The 22,150-nt window shown below is 43.6% G+C and overlaps 1 protein-coding gene across 2 annotated transcripts in view; it reads right to left on the reverse strand.

Moving 5' to 3' along the window:
* Positions 1-670: 670 nt before the first annotated feature.
* Slc4a5 (solute carrier family 4 member 5) overlaps positions 671-22,150 on the reverse strand; it is a 126,298-nt gene continuing 104,818 nt past the window's right edge. For both annotated transcript variants that reach the window (XM_048787375.1, XM_048787374.1), the window contains 10 exons: positions 21,689-21,802; positions 20,001-20,162; positions 19,064-19,242; positions 17,729-17,801; positions 12,458-12,526; positions 11,647-11,820; positions 7,979-8,134; positions 6,198-6,282; positions 4,554-4,621; positions 671-2,425 (listed from right to left, as the gene is read on the reverse strand). In XM_048787375.1, the coding sequence (XP_048643332.1) occupies positions 4,587-4,621; positions 6,198-6,282; positions 7,979-8,134; positions 11,647-11,820; positions 12,458-12,526; positions 17,729-17,801; positions 19,064-19,242; positions 20,001-20,162; positions 21,689-21,802 (1,047 nt within the window). In that variant the 3' untranslated portion in view covers positions 671-2,425; positions 4,554-4,586. The remainder of the gene's footprint in view (positions 2,426-4,553; positions 4,622-6,197; positions 6,283-7,978; positions 8,135-11,646; positions 11,821-12,457; positions 12,527-17,728; positions 17,802-19,063; positions 19,243-20,000; positions 20,163-21,688; positions 21,803-22,150) is intronic.

The raw sequence follows: 22,150 nt of genomic DNA on the forward strand, positions 1-22,150 counted from the left end.
TTTCTCATTGGATATAATCTAGTTATTTCTATATTTGGTAACACCCAGCCTCTAACCTTAAACAAATTGGTTTAAAGAACTGTGAAGAAACCAGCCTAGTCCTTAATCCCAGCAGGTAATGTCAAACTAGGAACTTAATCTGTAAATTTCATTGAAATGGTTCTGAGTGTTTTCTAAACCAGGCATTCAATTTACACATCACTACAAAGGATTTTCTCCTTTCTGTGTTCTCAACACACACATACATAGTAAAAGTAAATTTATTTCCCCATCACCACCTCTGCCCACCCTGTGTGTGTCTGTGCATGTGTGTGTGTGTGTGTGTGTGTGTGTGTGTGTGTGTGCGCGCGCACGTGCATGCGTGTGCATGTGTTTAAAGTATCAGTTTGATTAGGGACAGTGTGGTGCACATCCTGATACTTGACATAGGCCCCTGCGTATTATGAATCACAGCTATGTATCTGCACTTTCATGCAAGTAGCTCCTGCTCTAGGCAGTTTGAAGCCAAAAAGGAGAGAACTCTGGGGAGTTGATCTGCTCCTTCCTTGTGCTCTTCTAGCTTGCTTTATTCTTTTGCTAGTTTGTTGGCGATATTTTTGTAAGTGAGGTATAGCCTATGTCTATATGTCTTGCCTGCTGACTTTCCTAAATTATTAAACCTGGAGTCAGATGAGCAGACAGGATTAATTTTTATTGAATTTTAGTTACATTAAAAGTGGAAAAAATTACTGCATGGAGAAGTAATAACATGTCAACCTGTTAAAGACTTAAAATGTTCATGTATATACAAAATATAAAGGATATATAAGGTAAAAATTACATGGATCAATTTACAACAAAAAGCTAACATCATACTTTTCCAGTTTGTTTTATTAATCAAGCACATTTACTCCTGAATCCATAACATTTCTACAATTTAATGGGGACAGTACTATTTCAAATCAGCCAGGCTTTAAAACTTAAATGTTAGATTGTTAGCTCTCCCAGGATTGGTACAAATGAAGATAAAGACTTTGTACTTAAATAGGATGGTTCTGGATTAGTGAACAGCTAAATAATTTTGCTATCAGGTAGAAGTTTAGAGCTTTACCTCTTGGCAGTATTCCTTGGAAGGGAGCTCTGAGGTTAAATTTAAGGAAAATTCAAATCCATAGTTGTTTTGGAGAAGAAAATGTCAGATGCATGTGGTTATCTGGCAATAGCAGGTATTACATAAACAGTTGGTGCTCACTCATTCAATGTGTATTAAACCTAAAATGTCTAATCTTTTTAAGTTTAATGGGGAAAGGGTCTGCTTCATTAATAATTGGTGTTAATCTACCCAAATTGCTTCTAATCATTCTTTTAAAGGACTAGTTTGACTAACATTGCCAAGTTATAATTTTCCAAAGTGTTAGCTGCCTAACATGTAATGTTCATGTAAATAGAAATCTGACTTTGAGGATCAGTCATTGAAAACTTGTAGGAAGGACCTATTCCAAATAAAGAAATTGGAATCCAGGTGTGAAAAAAAAAAAACAGTGAATAAATTTAAAGGATCACTTTGTGGATCTCATGTGATTTGAGGTTCACTTTAACAGTGACTATTTCATTTTAAAAAACTTTATCCACTCTGATGCATTGGTTCCTTCATTAACAGACTTTTGGAACTGGCTTTTCAATCTAGGAAAGCCCCAGTCACACTTCTAGACCAAGGCCCACAATGCAGATTCAAACTGAGCTGAATGAGATTCAGAGAAAAGGTAGGACCTTTCCAGCATCACTCTGCATGGAGAAGTAATAACATGTCAACCTGTTAAAGCCAACCAAAATTGCATAAAAATATGCAATTTTGCAAAACAATATTCCAGCCTTGGCCTATTGTAAGAGTATGTTAAGAGTTCTTTAAAACCACCTAGATTTCAATCTAACCTTTAAAATTTTTAATTAATACTTGTCTTAAGTATAAAATTGACTATTGCCCATTTATCTTATGGTTTTAAGAGGCAAGCATTTTTTTTTCATTTCAAAAGAAATGTTATGATTTCTATGCTGAACTGCATTTTAAAATAAGGTATAATGTTTACATTTAGATATTGTAATAACTACAAAGGGATGAAGAGAGCTTTGCATCTAAGTAGGACTTTCCACTGAAGGATGGCCAGTTTTCTATAGGGCAGAAGGACCCACTCCGGTACATAACGAGACAGGCACAGAGAAGTTAAGACTCAATTAAAACTAAACCAGGCCCTTGCCCAGGCAGGGAGAAGCTGCATCATCCTAAAGGGTGGTCTCACCGTGGGCCTCTCTTCCATATTCTTCTAGGTCTGTAAAGTCATAGTCAGACTCCATCTCTATCTTCACCTGTGGCACCATGAAGACTGGGCTCCTGGGATAGCTGAAAGCAGGTGAAGTTGGACAGGAGATTTTGAAGTGCAAGGTGATGCTGAACAAGAAAGAGGAGGAGGGAAGAATGATTAGCTAATTTGGGGTGTTTTGAACCCTATTCTCCAGAGCAGGGCTCTAATGCAAACAGTTCTGTCTTTGCTTATGAATTCTCAACACACCAAGGAAACAAAGCATCCAGTCTGCTGGGCTTTTAGCCACAGCCATTGAACTGATCTCATGCCTTTTCAACCCATTCTTCAAATTGCTACCAAGTCGAACTTTCTAAATCACAAATTTGACTGGTTCCCTATTATTTAAAGAATAAAATCCAAGCTCCTAAGCAAGACAGGGCCACCTATGCTTGAATTCCTGCCTACTTTCCTAGTTTGAGTGCCACTCTGTCCCCTCTTTGTGTTGTATGTTTTCAAATGGTGCTTCAGACATGTTCCCACTGCCTAAGATGCTCTGTCCCACACTGTACGTCTGTCAGGGTCCTATTTATCTGTGGTAGATTCTCCTGATAAGGCTAATAACCTTCCTTAGACCACTGGCCTTCTCTCCTGTGTACCCATTCTTGTTCTTGCACATGGTACTCCCCTTCTGTTTACATGTCCCTCTACAACCCCAGGGACCAACTATCATGCCTGGTAGATCTCTGATGCTCAACCTTACTTAACTGGGTCATGTTGCTAAGCATTTTTCTTTACCAAAGCAAAATCCTGCTATTTAGTCATCTTTGCTTCCATCTAATTCCATAGACTTGGTAAGGCACCAGTGTGATTGGGAAATATCCACAGTTATGACTTTTTTTTTTCCATTTCTGACCCCTACCATAGCTCTGTATAATTTATCAGGCATTTGGAAATGCCCTTTCCTGGTCCAAATTCTCCACTGCCTAAAATTGGGGGCAATTAAGAGATTTGATTTGGTGTAGACTATTTTTTAAATGAAGATAAATCAGGATAGACAAATTGTTATTCTGTGACTATCCATACATAAAGATCAGTGTCAGTAAGGGCTTAGGAGCCCAGATTGGAGTTATGGGATATGAAGGAACATATTTTGAGATGTGACACTTCTGAGATATAGTGTCCTTGAGCCTGCAGCTCAGAGGTTTGAACTGGTGAAAAGTATCTCCATTTTGGCATTGTGAAGCAGCTTTGCCCCCAAATTCAGGAGATCCTATATGCTTCCTGAAAAACTCTTGAGTGCTATCTAAGGATGGAAAATTACCTGCCTCTGTAATTGGGATACCTCTACACTTACGAATTGGATCTTATACAGAATGACTCCTTGTCCAATTTAGGGAATAATACATTAGGGTTAGCACAGTCCCTGCCAGCTTCCCTAGTAATAATAGGCAAAGACTTCCTTGTCCCTGAATTCTTTTTCATTTTTGGGCCCCCTGTATAATCATCAAGCAGTTCTGCTTTTTTCATGGATAGTTAACCATCAAGAACACCATGGAATCACATTGTTGGCATAGGTCTTGAATCCTTTTTTGACTTTCTATCTTCATTTAATATTTGATTTTTAATTAGCTTTCCTTATGACCAGTGATAATTGGTCCTGCTGTTATGTGACCCCATAGAGTATTAGAATACCTAGTGGGTTTGCTTTTGTTTTTGTTTTTGGTACCAGGGATTGAATTCAGGGGCACTCGACCACTGAGCCATATCCCCAGTCCTATTTTGTATATTATTTCGAGACAGGGTCTCACTGAGTTGCTTAGCACCTAATTTTGCTGAGGCTAGCTTTAAATTCGTGATTCTCCTGCCTCAGCTTTCTGAGCTGCCTGGATTAGAGGTGTGTGCCATTGTACCCTGCGAACCTAGTATTTTGATCCTTAGTATCTGGGCTTTTATTAACATGTACTTAAGCTATGTCTAACTTTCTTGTATGTTGTTTCCTTTTTTTTCAATACTTACTTTCAGTATTCTACATAATATTTTAAATTTCCTTTTCTAAAGTTGTGTACTCTATCAGCACATGAAAGATGCTTGTCACTGTGTGATTGATGTCAGTAAGAAGACACATTTGTTACTTGACCCCCCCAATAATCAGGTTGGTCAGCCTTTGTCTTCCTCTACTAAGATGTCAGCTGGACTGGGAAATCCTAGTCCCCTAATCTGACCATTACTTAGTCTCTTAGCTAATACCCAAGGAATCTACCTAATAGCCCTTACCTTCGATCGAGTTCTGAGCCACTGAAAGAAGAATCAGAGTGAATAACTCCAACTGGAAGATCTTTTTCCTGGAAGAAAAAGTCAGATGTGAAGCAGGTTTGAGAGTCACGCCAGAGAGCATCCTGTTTCTCCGTGCTTCCCCACCATTCCTCCTCTTTTCTATTTTGTGATCCATGGCCAACAGTATACCAGAGGAATACTGGGGCCTCACAGAGATGGGTGGCTCTGGGTCAATTAATCCTTCACAGAGAGGGATCTGAGCCAGGATAGGAGGAAGTGAGGCATGGGGAGGCCCAGGGAGGAGAGAGGAAGGATGATGGAAGTCAACAAAAGGGAATGGGGAGCCAGTGGTGCATGGTACATGCCTGTAATCTCAGCAGCTTGGGAGGTTGAGGCAGGAGGCAGGTGGAGGGAGAGTGAGGAGTACAAAAAACACCTTGAGGCAATGTGATGGAGAGAGGTGAGGGGAAGCCTCTGGGGCTCTGGAGGGTCCTGGCAGGAGTTCTGGTGACCTCCCCCAGTCTCTGTCTTTGAGGACAGTGGTAAGTAAGCACTATCTTAGGAGCACCAGGTCAGGATTTGGATCAGGATATTTGTGTGGTCTTAAAGACAGCACTGTCCACCAGTTGGGAAGGATTAGAAGCAGTTTGAGAATCTTGCAGGGTCTTTGTAAGCAATGCCTGACTGGAAGCCTTCTCTTTCAGCACATGGAGGATGCTTGTGCTTCATACAGAATCACAGCCCAACCCCAGGACCTTCAGTTCTGACTTGCTGCCCAGATGCCTACCTATTTCTCTAAAGGGGAACACTCAGCTCTGATTTGAGCTTGCAATCATTTCAACAATGACTGGAAGATATGGGCAGCTCCATGGGCCAGGTGGACTGATGTGGTCTGAAACAAGGCAGGAAAGGGCAGGATGGTGCTGCAGGCGCCAGAGGAAAGGCAGAAATGGGGGAGTTTTGCCTAAAGTGAAGGAGGAGACTTCAGGGTGTGCTCTGAAATTTTCATCTGGTTGGAGTCCCAACCCTCATGGCCCAGTTCACTTTAACCTCTGCCTATCACAGGAGTCCTCTTGTTTAACCACGACGCAAAGAAAAGACCACCGACTCCAATTTTAAATCAAATTAAAGCAGGCTTGTAATTCCAGCCGGGACTGTCTCTCCCGAAATCCTTGGGTTAGAGAACAGTACCCCAGCTCTCTAGGAACATGGTTTTATAGCACAAAAAGTTACAAAAGGGGGGTGTCTTGAGAACTTACAGATAATAGGATTTTGACAAGGATAATACAACATTTCAAGTTAGAGAGTAAATTCAGATCCCAACACCAGAATTTATGAGGCGCCACTAAGGTTTCAGAGAGGGTTGTTATCTGGTCAGGGAAAACCAGGCATGGGTGAGTTCAAGGCATGGGCTGGCATTCCAAGCAAGTTTAGAAATCACAGTAATTTATTGTAAAACAGAAATTAACTTTTCATGACTTTGTGACGAGATGGCTCCCAATCTTAAGATGGAATTAGGCTGGGTTCATCACTCTGGCATCTAAAATGATTAGATCCCCTGAGTTACAGATGGAAGCTCCTTAGGAAAATAGGTGGAGGATTAGTAGTGAGTAAGAAGGGAGAGACACCATGTGTTTTACTTACTGGCAATGCAGTGGATACCGTTTTGGGGATCTGATTGGACACTTTCCATGGGAATCTTTATAACTGAGGGAGGGAGGAACTGGGGCTGGAGAAAAACAGTGGGAAAAGCTGATAAACACCAACACAACCACTTTGTCTTTCTTGCCAAATGGAAAATGCATACATCCACAATGTGCAAACCACCATTCCTCCACATTCAGACTAAACAGGGGGTGCTGCAAATGCTCTTGGACCCACTAAGGAAAAATGGACACAATTGGCCCACCATTTTAGATACCCAGTAGACAGGAAAGGAATTCATCCAGGAATGTTGCTCCTCAGAACAGTTTCATCTATCATGCAACCAGTCATTTGGGACTGAACCTCACAATATCTGTGTTGCTATAAAGACATGTATAAAATGAATTTGTGAACATTGAATCCCATTTTTTTCCATTAAATGTATCACATAATCCTGAGATGCTTTACCCTCAACCTTGGAATAGTTCCTGACATTTGAGATCCACTCCAATATTTACTGAATGAACCAATGAAAAAAAAAAATAAGCATTTGTCTTTAAAAGACACCTGGACTCTGTTTCTTTCTTTTAGAATCTACTTTTGAAAATTATCTACAAAAAAACATGTGAATAAATTATAAGGGGGCTGGGGTTGTGGCTCAGGGGTACAACGCTTGCCTAGCACATGTGAGGCACTGGGTTCCAATCCTCAGCACCACATAAAAAAATAAACAAATAAAAAAATTGAGACCTTCCCCTTCCTGCAAGACAGAGGAAGTTTTGGCCAATTACAACCATCAAAGGATGGTTTAATCACCAACCAGTGAGCAAGGATTTGCCTGTGAACAGCTTTAATTTGCAAAAGGTGAGATCCCAGGAAAACAGGACAAGGTGGATAAAGGATTGTGATTCAGGTACAATTGGGAGACTGGGAGATTGGGAGTCAGGCATGGTCTCAGGAAATGACATGGCAGTTCAGTATATGGAAAGCATGAGTTCAAGAATGATTTCCTAATTCCCTCTTAGACATTTAGCTGTCTGTCTATGTTGGGTAAAACACTTCCCTTTGGAGGGACAGTGTCACCATTTGTAATGAACATTTGAACCAGATACTCTTTCTGCCTAATGTTCTGAGATTTGCTATAACTTCTGGCTGGCTCCTTGTCTGCTGACTGAGTGTTTGGGGGTGGGATGTGGAGGAAGCATGGGAGAGGAGAGGGATAGATGGGGCAACCAGGTGGTCCCAGGCATGGAAGAGGAAGCCATTCTCTTTTCAGTGAGGACACATACCTCTCCCCCAATTTTTGTTCCCAATACTTTCGGGGTAGGCCCAAGCAAAGCTTATCTCTAGTTCCTCCTGCCTATCCCAGAGTCCAGTCTACTTAAAAGTCCCCATCAGACCTCTCCCCACAGGCCTGCTCCATTCTTTGGAGGATACTCCTTATAAAGGGCTTCCATTTTGGAACCATCTCCTGGGCCATTCTCTCAGGAATCTGTGCCACTATTGACAATGGCCCTGAAAACCAGAAATGGGAGTGAGCTTTGCTAGTCAACTGCTCCTGGGCAGGGAGGCTCACTGGCTCTGGCCCAACCTGAGGACATTTACAAGAACAGATGAGCTCTCAGCATCCCAGACCAAGGCCAAGTAGAAGCCCTAGCTTATCCTGGACTGGGTGCAGGCACTCTTACAGTTGTGTGAAAAGCCACCCTCTCCCTGGCCCTGGTGGAAGCAGAAGGATCTATTGGTCCCCCGACTCTGCCCAGGCCTCATATCTTCCCCACCTCCTCATCGCTATCCTCGTGGGCCCCTTTCTTTCTCTTCTTCTTCTTGTCTGTCTCCTTTTTCTCCTTCTCTGGCAGGATGTTGTCAATCCAGGCCAGGTCATGCTGGGAGAAGATGAAGTCCAGAAGCCTTCGGACAATGATGAGGCCCAGGATCTGTGGTAGAAGACAGACAGAGAGGCTGAAATTTTGTGAGAGTTCAGAGAAAATGATGGGCTAAATAATTCCTTCTTCCTCAGTCAGCTGAGTTCAGGCAGCTCTTGTGATCGGTCTTTGGAGCCACTCCAAAGTCCCCACAAACCATGTTCACCTCCCCTGCTCCCCTGGTTCCAGGTGAGTGACTATGACTACCAGTGACTGTGTGGGACAGAGCCTGTGTCAGCTGAAGTGGGGAGCCAGCACAGAGACCATGGCTGGAGAACCATAGTCATTCTTTAAGTGGTTCTCACACTTGAGTGTGCTTTAGGGTCACCTGGAGGGCTTGTTAATACAACATTGCTGGGTACCACCCCAGAGTTTCTGATTCATCAGGTCTGGGGTAGAGCCTGAGAATCTGTATCTCTATAAGTTTCTCAGGTGATGTTAGTGCTGCTGGCCCAGGGATCACATTTTGAGACCCACTGCCTCTCTACTCCCATTTCTTTTCTTTTTAAAATTAGTTCTTTTTTGATATAGTATAGTGCATTTTGACATGTTATACAGACATGGAATATGACTTATTCTAATTAGGATCCCATTCTTGTGGTCGAACATGATATGGAGTTACATTGGTCATGTATTCATATATGAATGTAGGAAAGTTATATCTGATTCATTCTACTGTCTTTCCAATTCCCATCCCTCCTCCTGTCCCTTCATTCCCCTTTGTCTAATCCAATGAACTTCTATCCTTCCCTTCCTCATGCTCCTTTGTTGTGTGTTAGCATCCACATATCAGAGAGAACATTCAACCTTTGGTGTTTTGGGGATTGGCTTATTTCACTTGACATGATAGACTCCAGTTCTATCCATTTACTGGAAAATGCCATTATTTCATTCTTCTTTATGGCTGAGTAATATTTCATCATGTATATATACCATATTTTCTTTATCCATTCATCTATTGGAGGGCACCTAGGTTGGTTCCATAGCCTGGCCATCGTGAATTGCTCTGTTCCCATTTTTAAGAACTGTCAAACTCTCCATTAACAAAAGCCAAATAAAATATAGTAAGCTATATGGAATTTCTAAAGAAAGTTTGGTTCTGTTCAGAATGGACAAATTAAAGGGAGAAATAAGTGATCTTTTAACAAACTCAGTGGACCCAGGATGGTCTGTTATACATATTGTCTTTTTTACCACTGAAAACTGGCCATTAAATGAGGCAAGGAAGCAAACCCTTCTAGCTGGATTTAATACTGGTTCCTCACTGATATAATTTTTTGAGCATGAAGAGCTCAGGCGTCAGATAAACCTGGGTTTAAAAACTCCTGGATCTGGCAGGGCATGTGGTGCACACCTAATTGGAAGGCTGAGGCAGGAGAACTGCAAGCTTAAGGCCAGCCTTGGCAACCTAGAGAGACCCAGTCCCAAATAAAAAACTAAGAAAGGGTTGGGGATGTAACTCAGTGGCAGAGCATTCCTAGGTTCAATCTCCAGTACCACCAAAAAAAAAAAAAATCAAAACACCACAACAACAATAAACTCCTGACTCTGAGCAAATCAATGGTTGCTAGGGACAGGGGTGGCAAAGGGTTGTCTACATATAGGGCAACAAGAGAGAACTTGGGGGTGATGGAGCTGTTCTGTATCACAGCTACAGTGGTAGAATCACCATTCTTTACATTTGCCAAAACTACAGAGCAGAGTGAATTCTACTGTATTTAAAAATAATCAGGAGCACTGGGCACAGTGGTGCACACCTGTAATCCCAGCAGCTTGGGAGGCTGAGGCAGGAGGATAGAGAGTTCAAAGCTAGCTTCAGTAAAATCAAGACACTAAGCAACCCAGTGAGACTCGGTCTCTAAATAAAATACAAAGTAGGGCTGGGGATGTGGCTCAGTGGTCAAGTGCCCCTGAGTTCAATCCTGGGTACCAAAAAAAAAAAAAAAAAAAGGCCAGGAGGGGTGCAGATCTTGCTCTGTCCTGTCCTGTGTTTGTCACTCCCTGTGCTTTCTGAGCCTCATCTTTCTGATCGTAAACTATGGGTAAGTAGTAGTGCTTCAGGGGCTGGTGTGGGCTGAGTGGAACAGCACTCAGTACTGGCAATCATGACTATCACTATCCTTCCCTTCCTAATCTCTGAGGCCCAGGAGGATACTGTTGGGGAGGATCCATGTCCCTTTCCCTGGAGTGGTGGATCTCAACCCTGGCTGCATATTTATGCTCCCTGTAGACTTACTTAAAATACCAAAGCCTGGGATTCTTGAAGATATTCTGATTTAGTTGATTTCATAGTTTTTAAAGAGCAGCCAGAGTCAAGAACCACTTACTAGAGATCTCCTAGGAGTGCACATTTCCACAAGTGTCCTTGATTTGGTTCCTAATCTAGGCCTGCAGGCTTTCTGGGAGCATTAGCCCCCAAGCTTCAGTCCCCCAGCAAGGGCTGGGCAGCTTCCTTCTGGTGGGGTTATCTAGAGGGCCAGATGCAACAGGTTTTTGTTTGTTTTTATTTTTATTTATTTATTTGTTTGTTTGTTTGTTTTTGATCAGGGATTGAACCCAGGGGGCTTAACCACTGAGCAACATCCCAGCCCTTATTTATTTATTTATGTTTAGTGCCAGGGTTTGAACCCAGGGTACTTAACTACAGAGTCACATCCCCACCCTCAGCATTGTTTTAAAAATATTTTTTGTTGTACATGGATACAATGCCTTTATTTTTATGGGGTGCTGAGAATCAAACCCAGTGCCTCATGCATGCTAGGCAAGCCCTCCACCTATAAGCCACAACCCTAGCCCAACATCTCCAGCATTTTTTATATTTTATTTTGAGTCAGGGTCTTGCTGAGTTGCTTAGGGCCTCTCTAAATTGCAGAGGCTGGCTTTGAACTTGCAATCCTCCTGCCTCAGTGTCCCCAGCCACTAGGATTACAGGCATGGCTGTTTTTAACTTTTTATTCTGGAATAACTTCGAATTTCCATAAAATATAAAAGAATAGTCAAAGAATGCCCAGCTCAAACTTTATATTGTCATTGGGTTTTTGAAATTCCTGATCTCTGATTCTGTTCCCTCTGCACCACTAACATACTATTTACCATTTCAAATTCGTTAATTTTGCACGGGGAGAAGATTTATATTTAGTATGCATCGGCTTTCGAGATTGGCTTGAGGTTTGGCAGTAGAGAACTCGGGTCTGAAGTTGAATGTGTCCAGCTTCTCCACATTCCGGCCTTCCCCCAGCAGCAAAGTTGGGTGGGGACCTCAGCATGCGGGTTGTCACTGCAGGATCCACCTGCCACACTGACATTCTTTCCTCCACCCTTCTCTCTATCCTCCACCTGGTCTGGCCTCACAACTTTAAATTTGTTCTGGACTGGCTTCTGTCACCCAAAGGAACCAAACCAAGCCACTGGGGAGAAAGCTAAGGGTGCTGCAAGGTGACGCAATTGTGGCACTGCTGGACCTCCTAGGCGAAGCCTGCCTAGACTAACCTGCCCAGCAGCGGCGAAGCCCGCGCCCACCTTACCATAACAGGGAAGATGATGGCGGCCACAGTGGACTTGAGGATCCAAAGCACAGCCAGGCAGATGATCTGCACCAGGGTGAAAAGGTGGATCCTGCGCAGGGGTACGTGGCGAAGGAAGGCGTGGTCTGGTTGGTGCTTCGCCGGCATCAGGAAGAGCTTGCATCGTTCCCAGAACTAACAAGGATAGCGAGGGCTCAGCAAGGTTGCCAGGAAATACTCCCCGCCCCGACATCCCTCCGCAGGTCCGCTGGGGTATGGGGTTAAGGGAAGGGGTGACTTGGTAGGGTCTCAGGAGGGGACTCTTGTTCAGGCATTAAGTAAGACACTCTGGAGGTGTCTAGACAGGTATGCAATATTGGAGGGAGGGAGGATCCTGAGGCCTGGGTGAGGGTAATGGACCTGGAGGTGGCTGCAAAATGAACATGGTCTGTTCAAGGAAAATGCAATTTAATGGACCCATGAACTATCCAAGTCGTCTTGGGATTTTGTGGTTAATATAGAACAAAACAAAGCAAAAAACTTTCTTCTGTGGAGTTGTCTTAGGGAAGAGAAGAGAGAGGTACAGTGAAGTGCTCTTTGGAGTTGGCTTGACCCAGATTTTGAGTTATGAGTTGCAGTCTCCCCACCTGTGAGATTGGGATCAAAGGACCTAATTATATAGATTAAATGACACCTGTAAAGTGCCTCATATAATTATTTTGCATCACATAGAATATTGCTATTATTCTTTCACTGAACCAGGAGAGTAAGAATTTGGGGTCTTGGTGACACTAGGGAGTGCTGACTTCAGGTGGGGAGGGGAGGGCCTTACCTGGATGCCATTCAGGGAGGCCACGCCCATGTAGAGGAAGACTCCATACAGCACAGGCATGGGGATGTACTGAAATGAGAGCAGAATTTTGGATTGAACTTCTGCCTGGGATGAGTCCTTGGTCTCCTTGTTCTGGACAAATGTGTCTGCCAACCATAGAGGCAGCCAAGGAGGTGTATATTTGGAGGAACTGAGGGTGTCTGAGAGAAGATCTGGAACCAGAGTGTGGGTGCAGGTGGGGATGCACAGCATGCTGCTGTTCTTCCGGTCTGGCCCATCTCCCAGCCCCACGGGAGCCCTGTGGTCTGGCTGAAGACATTTCTAGAAAGTGGGAAAGCTCCACAAACTGCTTATTCCTGCCAGCCCCTTCCACTTTCAGCCTTAGCTGAGGCCCCTAAAGCTGCTGGGCCTGCAGGGGGCCAGGGACCTTTGGTGAGTTGACCTAAATCATAGGAAGTACCAAGGCCACTTAACAAAAATCACATATCATACACAATCACAAAAAAGAAGCAAAACAGAAATATGTAAACTGTTGCCCAGGGTACTGCCTACTAAATCTCTACCTCATCCTTTGATGACAGGATGTCTGAACACCAAAAGTTCCTCTTCAGGTAGGCTAGCCAAAACCAGTTGGATCTAAAATGTTTGCCAGAGTAACAGCTGATCTCCAGCTTCATTAAAATCTAGTTTCCATGCTAAAGACACGCTCACTGGCCACACAGTGTCCAGAAACAGTAGATCAAAAAGGAGAGTGCATCTGAATTTGTAGAAGTCTCTACCTGTTGCAGGAAATTACATGAATATTCCTTCCCTTCATTAACCTATTCCCTCCCCTCATTTCTACTGCTCTGTACCCAACTTATCAACTCTAAGTTAAGTCAAATGTGAGCTGGGCACCTACTTCTCCATTCTTTAGTCACTGAATAAAGGCTCGGGCCATGGATGCTCAAGTCAGTCTAGTTACTTGCTTTGTGATATTGAATGGAAAAAGGACCCCTTTAAGTTCTATATTCCAGGGGGACCAACAAATGTGTTAGTAACATAAAAACCACTAATCATCAACTAACACTAGGAGTTTGATGTGCACACACATCAGCAGTTGTTTTCTTTTTCAAAAGTAGATTCATGTAATTCATACTGCACTACCATCATCATTTCAAATCTTTTTAAAAAAATATTTTCTAGTTGTAGATGGACACAACTAGAAAATATTTTATTATTATTATTATTTTTTATGTGGTATCGGGGATCAAACCCAATGCCTCATGCATGCTAGGCAAGTGTTCTACCACTGAGCCACAATCCCGTCCCCAGCATTTCAAATCTTTAAAACTCTTTTTTTTTTTTTTTTTTGAGTACTAGGGATTGAATCCAGAGGCACTCTACCACTGAGCTGCATCCCCAGCTTTTTTATTTTTTATTTTGCGACAGGGCCTTGCTAAGTTGCTTAGGTTGGCCTCAAACTTGTGATCCTCCTGCTTCAGCCTCCCAAGTCACTGGGATTATAGATGTGCACCACCACACCTGGCTTTTAAAAACTTTTTGAGGCATTTCTTCACCTCTGTCCAAGCTGTATTTCTGCTATTTTATCCTCTCCTTTAGCTGTACCCAATTCTTGCCACTGTGAACAAAGGCTGTCCTGCCTTGCTCTGGGTTGTGGTAGAACTCTTTGGTGATCACAAAGTATGATGCTAACAAGGGCTGCTCAACTTGTAGATGCCATTTAAGAATGTTAATGAATCCAGACAAGTAAATAACTTCTATTTTAGGATAAGTTATATTTGTTTGCATACAAAGCACACTTTGGACCTACATGCTATAAACAATCCAAGACATTTGAACTAAAGGTTAAAAAAGGAAATATATGCCAGTGGCACACAGCCATAATCTCAGTGACTCAGGAGGCTGAAGCAGGAAGATTGTAAGTTTGAGGCCAGCCTCAGCAATTTAGCAAGGCCCTAAGCAATTTAGCAAGACCTGGTAAGGTAGCTTGGTGGTAAAGTGCCCTGGGTTCAATCCCCAGTACCGCCCCCCCCCCAAAATAAAAGGAAATATGTGACCCTTCCATCATTTCATTAGCACATAGTTTATGAGATTTTTGCCAAATTATGAGATAAGGTAAAAATTTTAAGGAATCACTGTCCTAATCACCCTCAAAGTGTGGAGGCAATTGAGAGAGAAATAAACACTTAAATTTAAAAACTTAGCTATCATCTGTAGCAACACAAACTCAAGTTCACTTACAATTTCCCTTTTTACTCTACTAAGTGTGAAAACAAACTGGATTAAGTCTTAAATGATTTGTAGTCATCAGTGACTGATAAAAAGTTACTTCATTTTCAAGTCAAGGAAATTGTCTTGTAATTTGCAACTTTCCCAGAAAATCCCAAATGCCTATAACATTTTATGCACAGAACTATTTTCCTTTCTCTCCTTCTTCTTCTTCTTCTTCCTACCAGTGATAGGGCTGTGATCTAGAATTCTGGATTCATCAGCACAAATCTTCCTTGACTCTCCAGGAAAAGGCCCTTTTCAAACATTAATGAAACTAAAAAGTGGCAGAAAGTTACCTCTAGTGTCAGCTTTAGATCAACAATCATCACAGTACTACAATCATAAGGATGTCAGAACTTTCCTCTGTAATGTTAGGGACCAGGAGAATAACAAGGGGTCCATAAGGGAGTTTTAAGGCATCATAGGAGTTCCTCTGAGGCAGAATGCAGAAATCCTCGGTCTCAAAAAGCCATGGGAAGGTGTGAACAAAACAAAACTTCACAGCCTTGGGGTGGACTGGGAAATTTGCTCAATATGTTAAGTAATTTACATCACCCATCAAATACATGCTCACTTCCTCCTACTGAAGCTTCGTTTGACAAGATAATGAAATATTTACAAATCAGTGATGGAAGGCCTAAAGAATATCACTGATCCTCTAACAATAAACATTATTGTCTAATATCAACACAACCATTCATTGATACAGAACGAGAGGGGGAAGGGGCAGAGAGAGAAGCTCCTAGATAGAGTCTAGGATCTCACGTCTTGATTAATCATATTTTTCTTGAACAGCGACACCAAATTTCTTGTCTTAAATATAAAATGAATCCAGTATTTAGTACTGATGTCAGTTACTAATTATGCTTTAGTTAGTTAGCTAACAGTTTTGAAAGCCTAGCTTTATAAAAAAGTACATACCTTAATAAAATTGAATCAGAAATCCTAAATCTTATAATTTAAAACCCTAGACAGGTCAGTTCTGCTACAAAATTTGTCAAATAGATTAAACGTTGGATAAATCAAGTGTATTGATCTTTTTTTTTTTTTTTTTGGGTACTCTTATTCTGGAAGAATACTGGTGGGCAGATTTTCAAATCCTTTTGTGCTTTGATTGAATGCAAAGATACTATCAAAGCACTTGGAGCCATATGGAACCTTGCAAACTTTTCCTTGACTGTCATAACAATAACATTTCCCCATATCTGACTTACTCTCTTTAAACAATGTATTTTACAAGGTGCATACATTTATAGAGAAATACAGTACACAGCTTGAAAGAGTTACAACATTTGGCCCAAGAATTGTAACAAAAGGGAATTTCTATTATTGCTCAAAATGTCACCCAAGAGGGAGCAATGTGACTGTACATCATTTAAAGGATGACCACACCAAAGGCTTTAGCAATGCAAATTTTATGTACAGAACTATTTTCCTTTCTCTCCTTCTTCTTCTTCTTCTTCTTTTTTTTTTTTTTGTTCTTTTCTTTTTTTCCTACAGGGCGGAGGATCAAGCCCAGGACTTCCTGCATGCTAGCTAGGTAAGTGCTGTACCACTGAGTTATACCCCACAGCCCTCATTTCAATTATTTTAATTATACTGCAGTCAGCATGTGACCTACATTAAGAAGATATACAACATTAGAACAAAAACAATAATTTACTAAAATCAGAGGTCAAAAGTGTGAGTGTAAAGGCCTAGAAAATGTATACACAGAATATGAGAAATGTGTTCATGAAAGAATCCATCATGTTGTAAAAGGAACAAAAGGAAGGAAACCATAGTGGAATTTTCTAACTGCTTTGTTTCTATTCAGCTATGCATCAAAAGCTCGTGTGCAAAGACTGAATTAATGAACATGCTCAGCAGCTGGGCGGCCTGCCTGGGACTGCCTGAAGTCTGAGTCTGCAAAGATAGCCAGAGGTGCTATGTGCAAAGTGTTTCTAGTAACTTTTGGCCACTAAAGTATGCTGTTTTTAGGTTCAAATTATTTTTTTACACAAATGCTTGTCAGGCGGTATCAGGAATGATACGCATGATGGTTCTTTTGAGCCCTTTCCACAAAAGTCAGCATTCTCTGGCCATTTAAAATACACTCTTAAATAAACGAAACCATCTGTGTGTAACCTGTCTCCTACACAATGAAAACATTTCTTTAAAACTCCCCAACCTTAAACCAATTGCTCACTGATTCTCAAGCCAGAAATATTTTTTTATACTAAATGAATCAATTAGCATCATGGTTCTCTAGTCTTTGTCTTTTAATAAGGTCAACCCCAAAATGAGCTGTTTTAAGACATTCAGAGAGGGAAAAGAACCGCAAAGATTGGAGCAATTACAGGTAACCTTAATTCAGCAATGAAAGTCTTATGTGTGCACTGATTGAGGGAAAGGGCCATTGATAGGCGACTGGCTGCAGTTGAGAGAACTGGTGGGAACACCCTAGTCCTGACTGGAAAGTGACCATTCTGGCTCAATGTCCCCCTGTTGTAGTTAGTCTCTTCCAGCGGGTCCAGTGGGACATGAGCAAGAGAATCTTCCAACTGTATGGGAAAAAGTCACTTAGGAGCTCGACAAATTCAAATCAGAGGAGCAGAGAATAGGCCTGGAACACAGCTTAAGAGTTCTCCTCCCAGAGGTTTAAACTTCAGAAAATGGGTGAGCAAGAAGGCCTCCAGTGAGCTTGGGTGATTCCTGATCTAAGCAGGGACAGAACTTGGCAGAACTTTCCCAGGGGACAGTGTCCTCTGGGAAGGTGAGAGTGTGGGCAGCTGTGAGAGAGCAGAGAGGATGGGTGATGATCACAGATGATACCACTTTACAGAGAACAGTGGCAATGGCTCTGAAATATCACTTTAGCCTACTGAAAATCCTGCCTTTTTAGGGACCAGTTGGCCAGTGATATCTGGGTTGTGTAGGGACACTCCCCATGCCTGAGTCTTCTGCTCTGTGTCTTTTCAGGTGTGACGGGGCCCTGGGTGGGATGCAGAGCCTCACCTTCAGGACAGGAGCCAGGAAAACAGAGGTCCCTGTCAGGATGAAGACGATGATCCCAGTCACTCTTTGTTCCCTGGTGGAGAAGAGCACAGTCAGGGGAGATCCAAAGATACTTGGTGACCATTCCCAGCCTCCTGCCTCTCTGTGGGCCCTCAAACTTGTGTCCAAGGCCATGGCTTCTGCATCAGGCTCTGCCTTTTAGCCTAAGGCCCAGCTGCCCTACACAGGGAAGACAGGGGCGCCCCTGAAGGAGGCCACGTCATTTTTAAGGGGCATCAAGGAACTTGTTCAGTACAGTGCCTAATAGCTGGGTGCTTGATCCTGATGGACTTCCATTGAATCTTGGCTCTGCCATTTACTCATTGTGGGATATCAGACAAGACCATGATACCTTGAGCCAGTAGAATAGAAATAATAATGACATCTACATTGGGAGATTGTTGTAATAAAAAGTGCTGATTACCTTGCTTTTTGGAAGTAAGATCCCACTTTGGCAGGGCATGACTGATGCTGGGGAAGGGGGCCTGGCTTCCAGTGGAGGAGATGTCAGAGGTTGAGGCAGTTAAGTTTTCCTGAGTGCCCAGGCACTAACATAGCCCAGGTTGGAGCCCTGGGCTCTGGGGAAGATGGCTTAGACCAGGAGCTCAGGGGACAGTGTCCTATCTAGTCCTGAGCCCTACATGAGGCAGAGAAGCCTCTCACAGAGCAGATCAGGTAGCCTACATATCCCAAGGCAGTAGGGAGAAACTTCCATTAGGAGAATGCTAGGATTTGGTGTAAGCCTCAGAGGCTCTATAGGGCAGATGTGATTCCCAGCCCAAAACAGCTTAGGGACCTGGCGTGGGGCATGACATGAGGAGCAAGGGAAAGAACATGTCAGGACCAGGTATAGAGGATAGTGGTGGTCCCAGGAAGGCTTTCTGGAAGAATATAAAGCATTGGAAAATAGGAGACCCAGGGGACTGGAGGGTCTTGAAGAAGAGAAAAGGGAAGGACAGGAAGAGGTTCTATCATGGTCTATGAGGTGAATCTTTGGAGGTCACGTGTGTATAGGCATATTTGTATATGTATGTGTGCATGCGTGCGTGCATGTGCATGTGCTACTTGGAGACTATTTCTTAATAGTCTTAACTTTTTTCTTAAAAAGTACCACTTAGAAATAAATTTTCATCTCCCTTCTTCCCTCCCTTCCAATATCACTCCTGTTCCTAGTTCCTGGGCTGTCAGAGCAGGGACCCTTTGTCCCTAGATTCCTTAATGGTAAGAATAGCTGCCTTCCCCTTCCCTAGATGGGTCACTCCTGTTTAGGTGATCCAGGCCCTGACCTCCTCCTACCTGACTCCCAGGAACTGGGGCTGCTCCCCAGGGGCGCTGGTCTCCGTCTCCATCTTGAGGCTGTCGATGTGGGCAATGGAGATGACTGTGGCAGCCACATACCAGGGGAGCCCCGTGAAGGAGCACAGGGCCATGAGGATGCCCACCCAGAAGAGGTCCAGATGGTAGCCAGCAGCCTTCTGCACAGGTGGTAGGATGGGAGAAGCTTCTGGGAGCCTGTTTCTCCTCAGAGCAGCCATTTTGTGGAACACAGTCAAAGGCTCCCCTGCCTTCCAGAGTGCACTCTGAGGGGCTACCACTCTGAGGTGCTCTCTGTAAGAACTTTAGAGGTGTTCAGGTCTCACCTCCCTCAAAGGTGGCTTTAGTTGCCACCTTGTCTGAAAGGGTGAACCAAGTAAGGGACATAGGTAATGAAGGAGAGGGATGTTCCGGCTTGGAAAAGTCCTAGGTTTGGGTCCCCGGGGAAAAAGGTTTCCACCCAGTGGCCACAGTATCTGCAGTTCCTGAATGAGATGCCCCAGCTGGGACCCTCGATTGGTCTATATTGGGGTCAAGGAGAGAGTAGCCCAAGTCTTCTTGGACCCAGAGGCATAGAGAGAGAGGAGTTTCAGGGACCAAGGAGGCTAAGGAAGTTCCTCTGCCTTATGACTTCAGGCTTGTCCTCCTGTCAGCATCTGCTTAGACTCCTAAATTCACTCTCAGGAGGTACAGAGTTGAAGGGTCACTTTGGAAGAGGCAAGGGTTCTGTATGCAGGGGCCCAGCCTGGGCTTGGGCTTGGTCCTGGTCCTCAAAATCATCTGGCCCTGCTGGAAGTCACCCCACCCCCACCCACTCCACAACACATCAAGTGGGAACTTGTCTTCTGCTCAAAGTATTGAAAGAAGCCTCTCCCTCCTTTAATCCTTCTAACTTTGCTCCTGGCAAAGGATAGCCTACCTTCAGCTTGTTCTCCTTCCGGTTAACAATGACAGCTGTGATCTGCTGGTCCATGAAGATCAGGATGGTCACCAGTAGGGCGGGCAGGATGCTCGCCAGGTACACCCACCACGGGTTCTTCCCAAAGGGGGCCACGAACCAGCCTCGGTCAGGCCGTGTGGGCTGAGCAGAGCAAATGAAGAGGGCCCTTTCCTCTCTCTCTTGCCAGGTGCTTGCCTGCTGGCCCCTTTCCTACCACCTCACTTTTTCCCCAACTGGGAGAACTTTTTAAGAACAATATTTTTCCCTTAAGGACAATAGGCACCTGCAACTTTAAATAGATCACAGAGGCACATAGCTATGGGAAGTGGCATGAATACAGGTGGGGGCTACAGAATTAATGGGATAATTTGCTGTGATTGCCCTAGGATTGGTTGGGAAACAGAAATAAAGATCAGAAGGCAGCTGAATATGCAGTCACTAATTGCAAAAGAACAAAAAGCAGAAATGAGGTCCAAGAGACAAGAATAAAGCATTCTGGGTTCAGTGCATTATAGAATTGTCTGTAAAACAACAAACACCGAGGGCTGGAGATGTAGCTCAGTGGTGGAACACTTGCCTAGCGTACATTGAGGCCCTGGGTTCCATTCCCAGTACTTCAAAACAAAACACCGAATATCAACTCAGACTGGCAAAGGGGACAAAGGGGTTAGCTATTGCAGAAGCTGACGTTTATAATATTTTATATTTAAAAGAAAGGGACACTTTTATTTTGAAGAGCCAGCATGAGTTGTATGAGATGTGTTTAAGCTACTCAGTAAAACCCTGAAAAAATATCATGAAGATCAAGGCCTCAAAGGCAGAGGAACATTCTAGAACCTGGACTTCCTACCTTGCTTAGATGGCAGGTGCATTTGTGAGGGAACAGGTCTTGAACTTAGCCACAAACAAATGGCACCAACTATGGACTAATGGGTAATTTCTGACAGTGGTTTTGAATTTTGAACATGTTCAGAATCACCTAAAGTGCCGGTTAAAACACAAATTGCTGGGTTCTACCCACAAGACTTTCAGATTCCATACTTCTGAGATGGGAATAAGAATATGAGAATTTGCATTTCTTTCCTTCTTTCCTCCTTTCCCTATCTTCCTTTTTTTCTTCCTTCCTTCCTTCCTCCCTCCTTCCCTCCCTTCCTTCCTTCATTTCTCTAGGAAGGGACTCACTAGCCCAACCTAGTCTGGAGTTCCTGACCTCAAGCAGTCCTCCCACCTTGGGAGTGCTGGGAGTACAGACTCACCAAGAACAAGTTCCCAGGTGACAATGTGACACTAGTCCAGGGACCACACTTTGAGAATCACTGTTACAAGGGGTCATTTTCAGTAGATTCCAGTTGGCCAAGTTTGTAGACTGTCATAGGTGAGGAAATTGGAAACCCATATATAGAAGTCAAAAGGCTTCAGCTGGACTGGAGTGTGGATTCTAGCACCTTCCCTACTCCTTAGGGTACACAGCAAGATTTCATTCTAAATATGTCCCCACCCACCTCTCAAAGGACTGCCCCTGGGAGGCTGTGCAGAAAATGGTAGAGCGTACACTGAGAACCTACAGGGTGACTTGGTTGAGAGAAGAATGTTGAGCATAGAGGAGATAAGGACTATAGCTCATGGGCAGGCAGGGCAATTGCCTGGATCAGGGGCAAGGGGCAAACCTTGATGACATTGGGCACGTGCAGCTTGGGGGTTTCCAGGCCAAAACAGGCATCGATTCCACAGAACATCAGGATGGAGAAAATAATGGAAAAGTCAGCCACCAGGGCACGGACCTACAGAAAAAAGAGAAGCTAGTGAGTGAAACATCCACCCTGCTCCAGGCTGACCCAATCTGCAGGTGGCAAAGAGGAGACCCCTTAAAGGCAGGACCCTGAAGTCAGCAGGCCTATGCTCAAATCCTGGTTCTTCTCCTTGCTAGCTGTGTGACCTTGGGGAAGCATGCCATAGAGCCTGTTTCTTCCATTATGAAAAGAAGATAAAGATAGCACCTACCTTCAGGTGCAAAGGAGCTGTGGCACATTTAGAGTGCTTGGGATACCGATGGTCAAAGTGGGAGTTGTTAGGATGTTGGGTGGCCCTGGAAACCCTTGCTGAAGATGTGTTCTGATATGACACACTGG

Source organism: Marmota marmota, unplaced genomic scaffold, assembly GCF_001458135.2.
Source record: "Marmota marmota marmota unplaced genomic scaffold, marMar, whole genome shotgun sequence".
In the NCBI taxonomy this organism is placed as follows: Eukaryota; Metazoa; Chordata; class Mammalia; order Rodentia; family Sciuridae; genus Marmota; species Marmota marmota.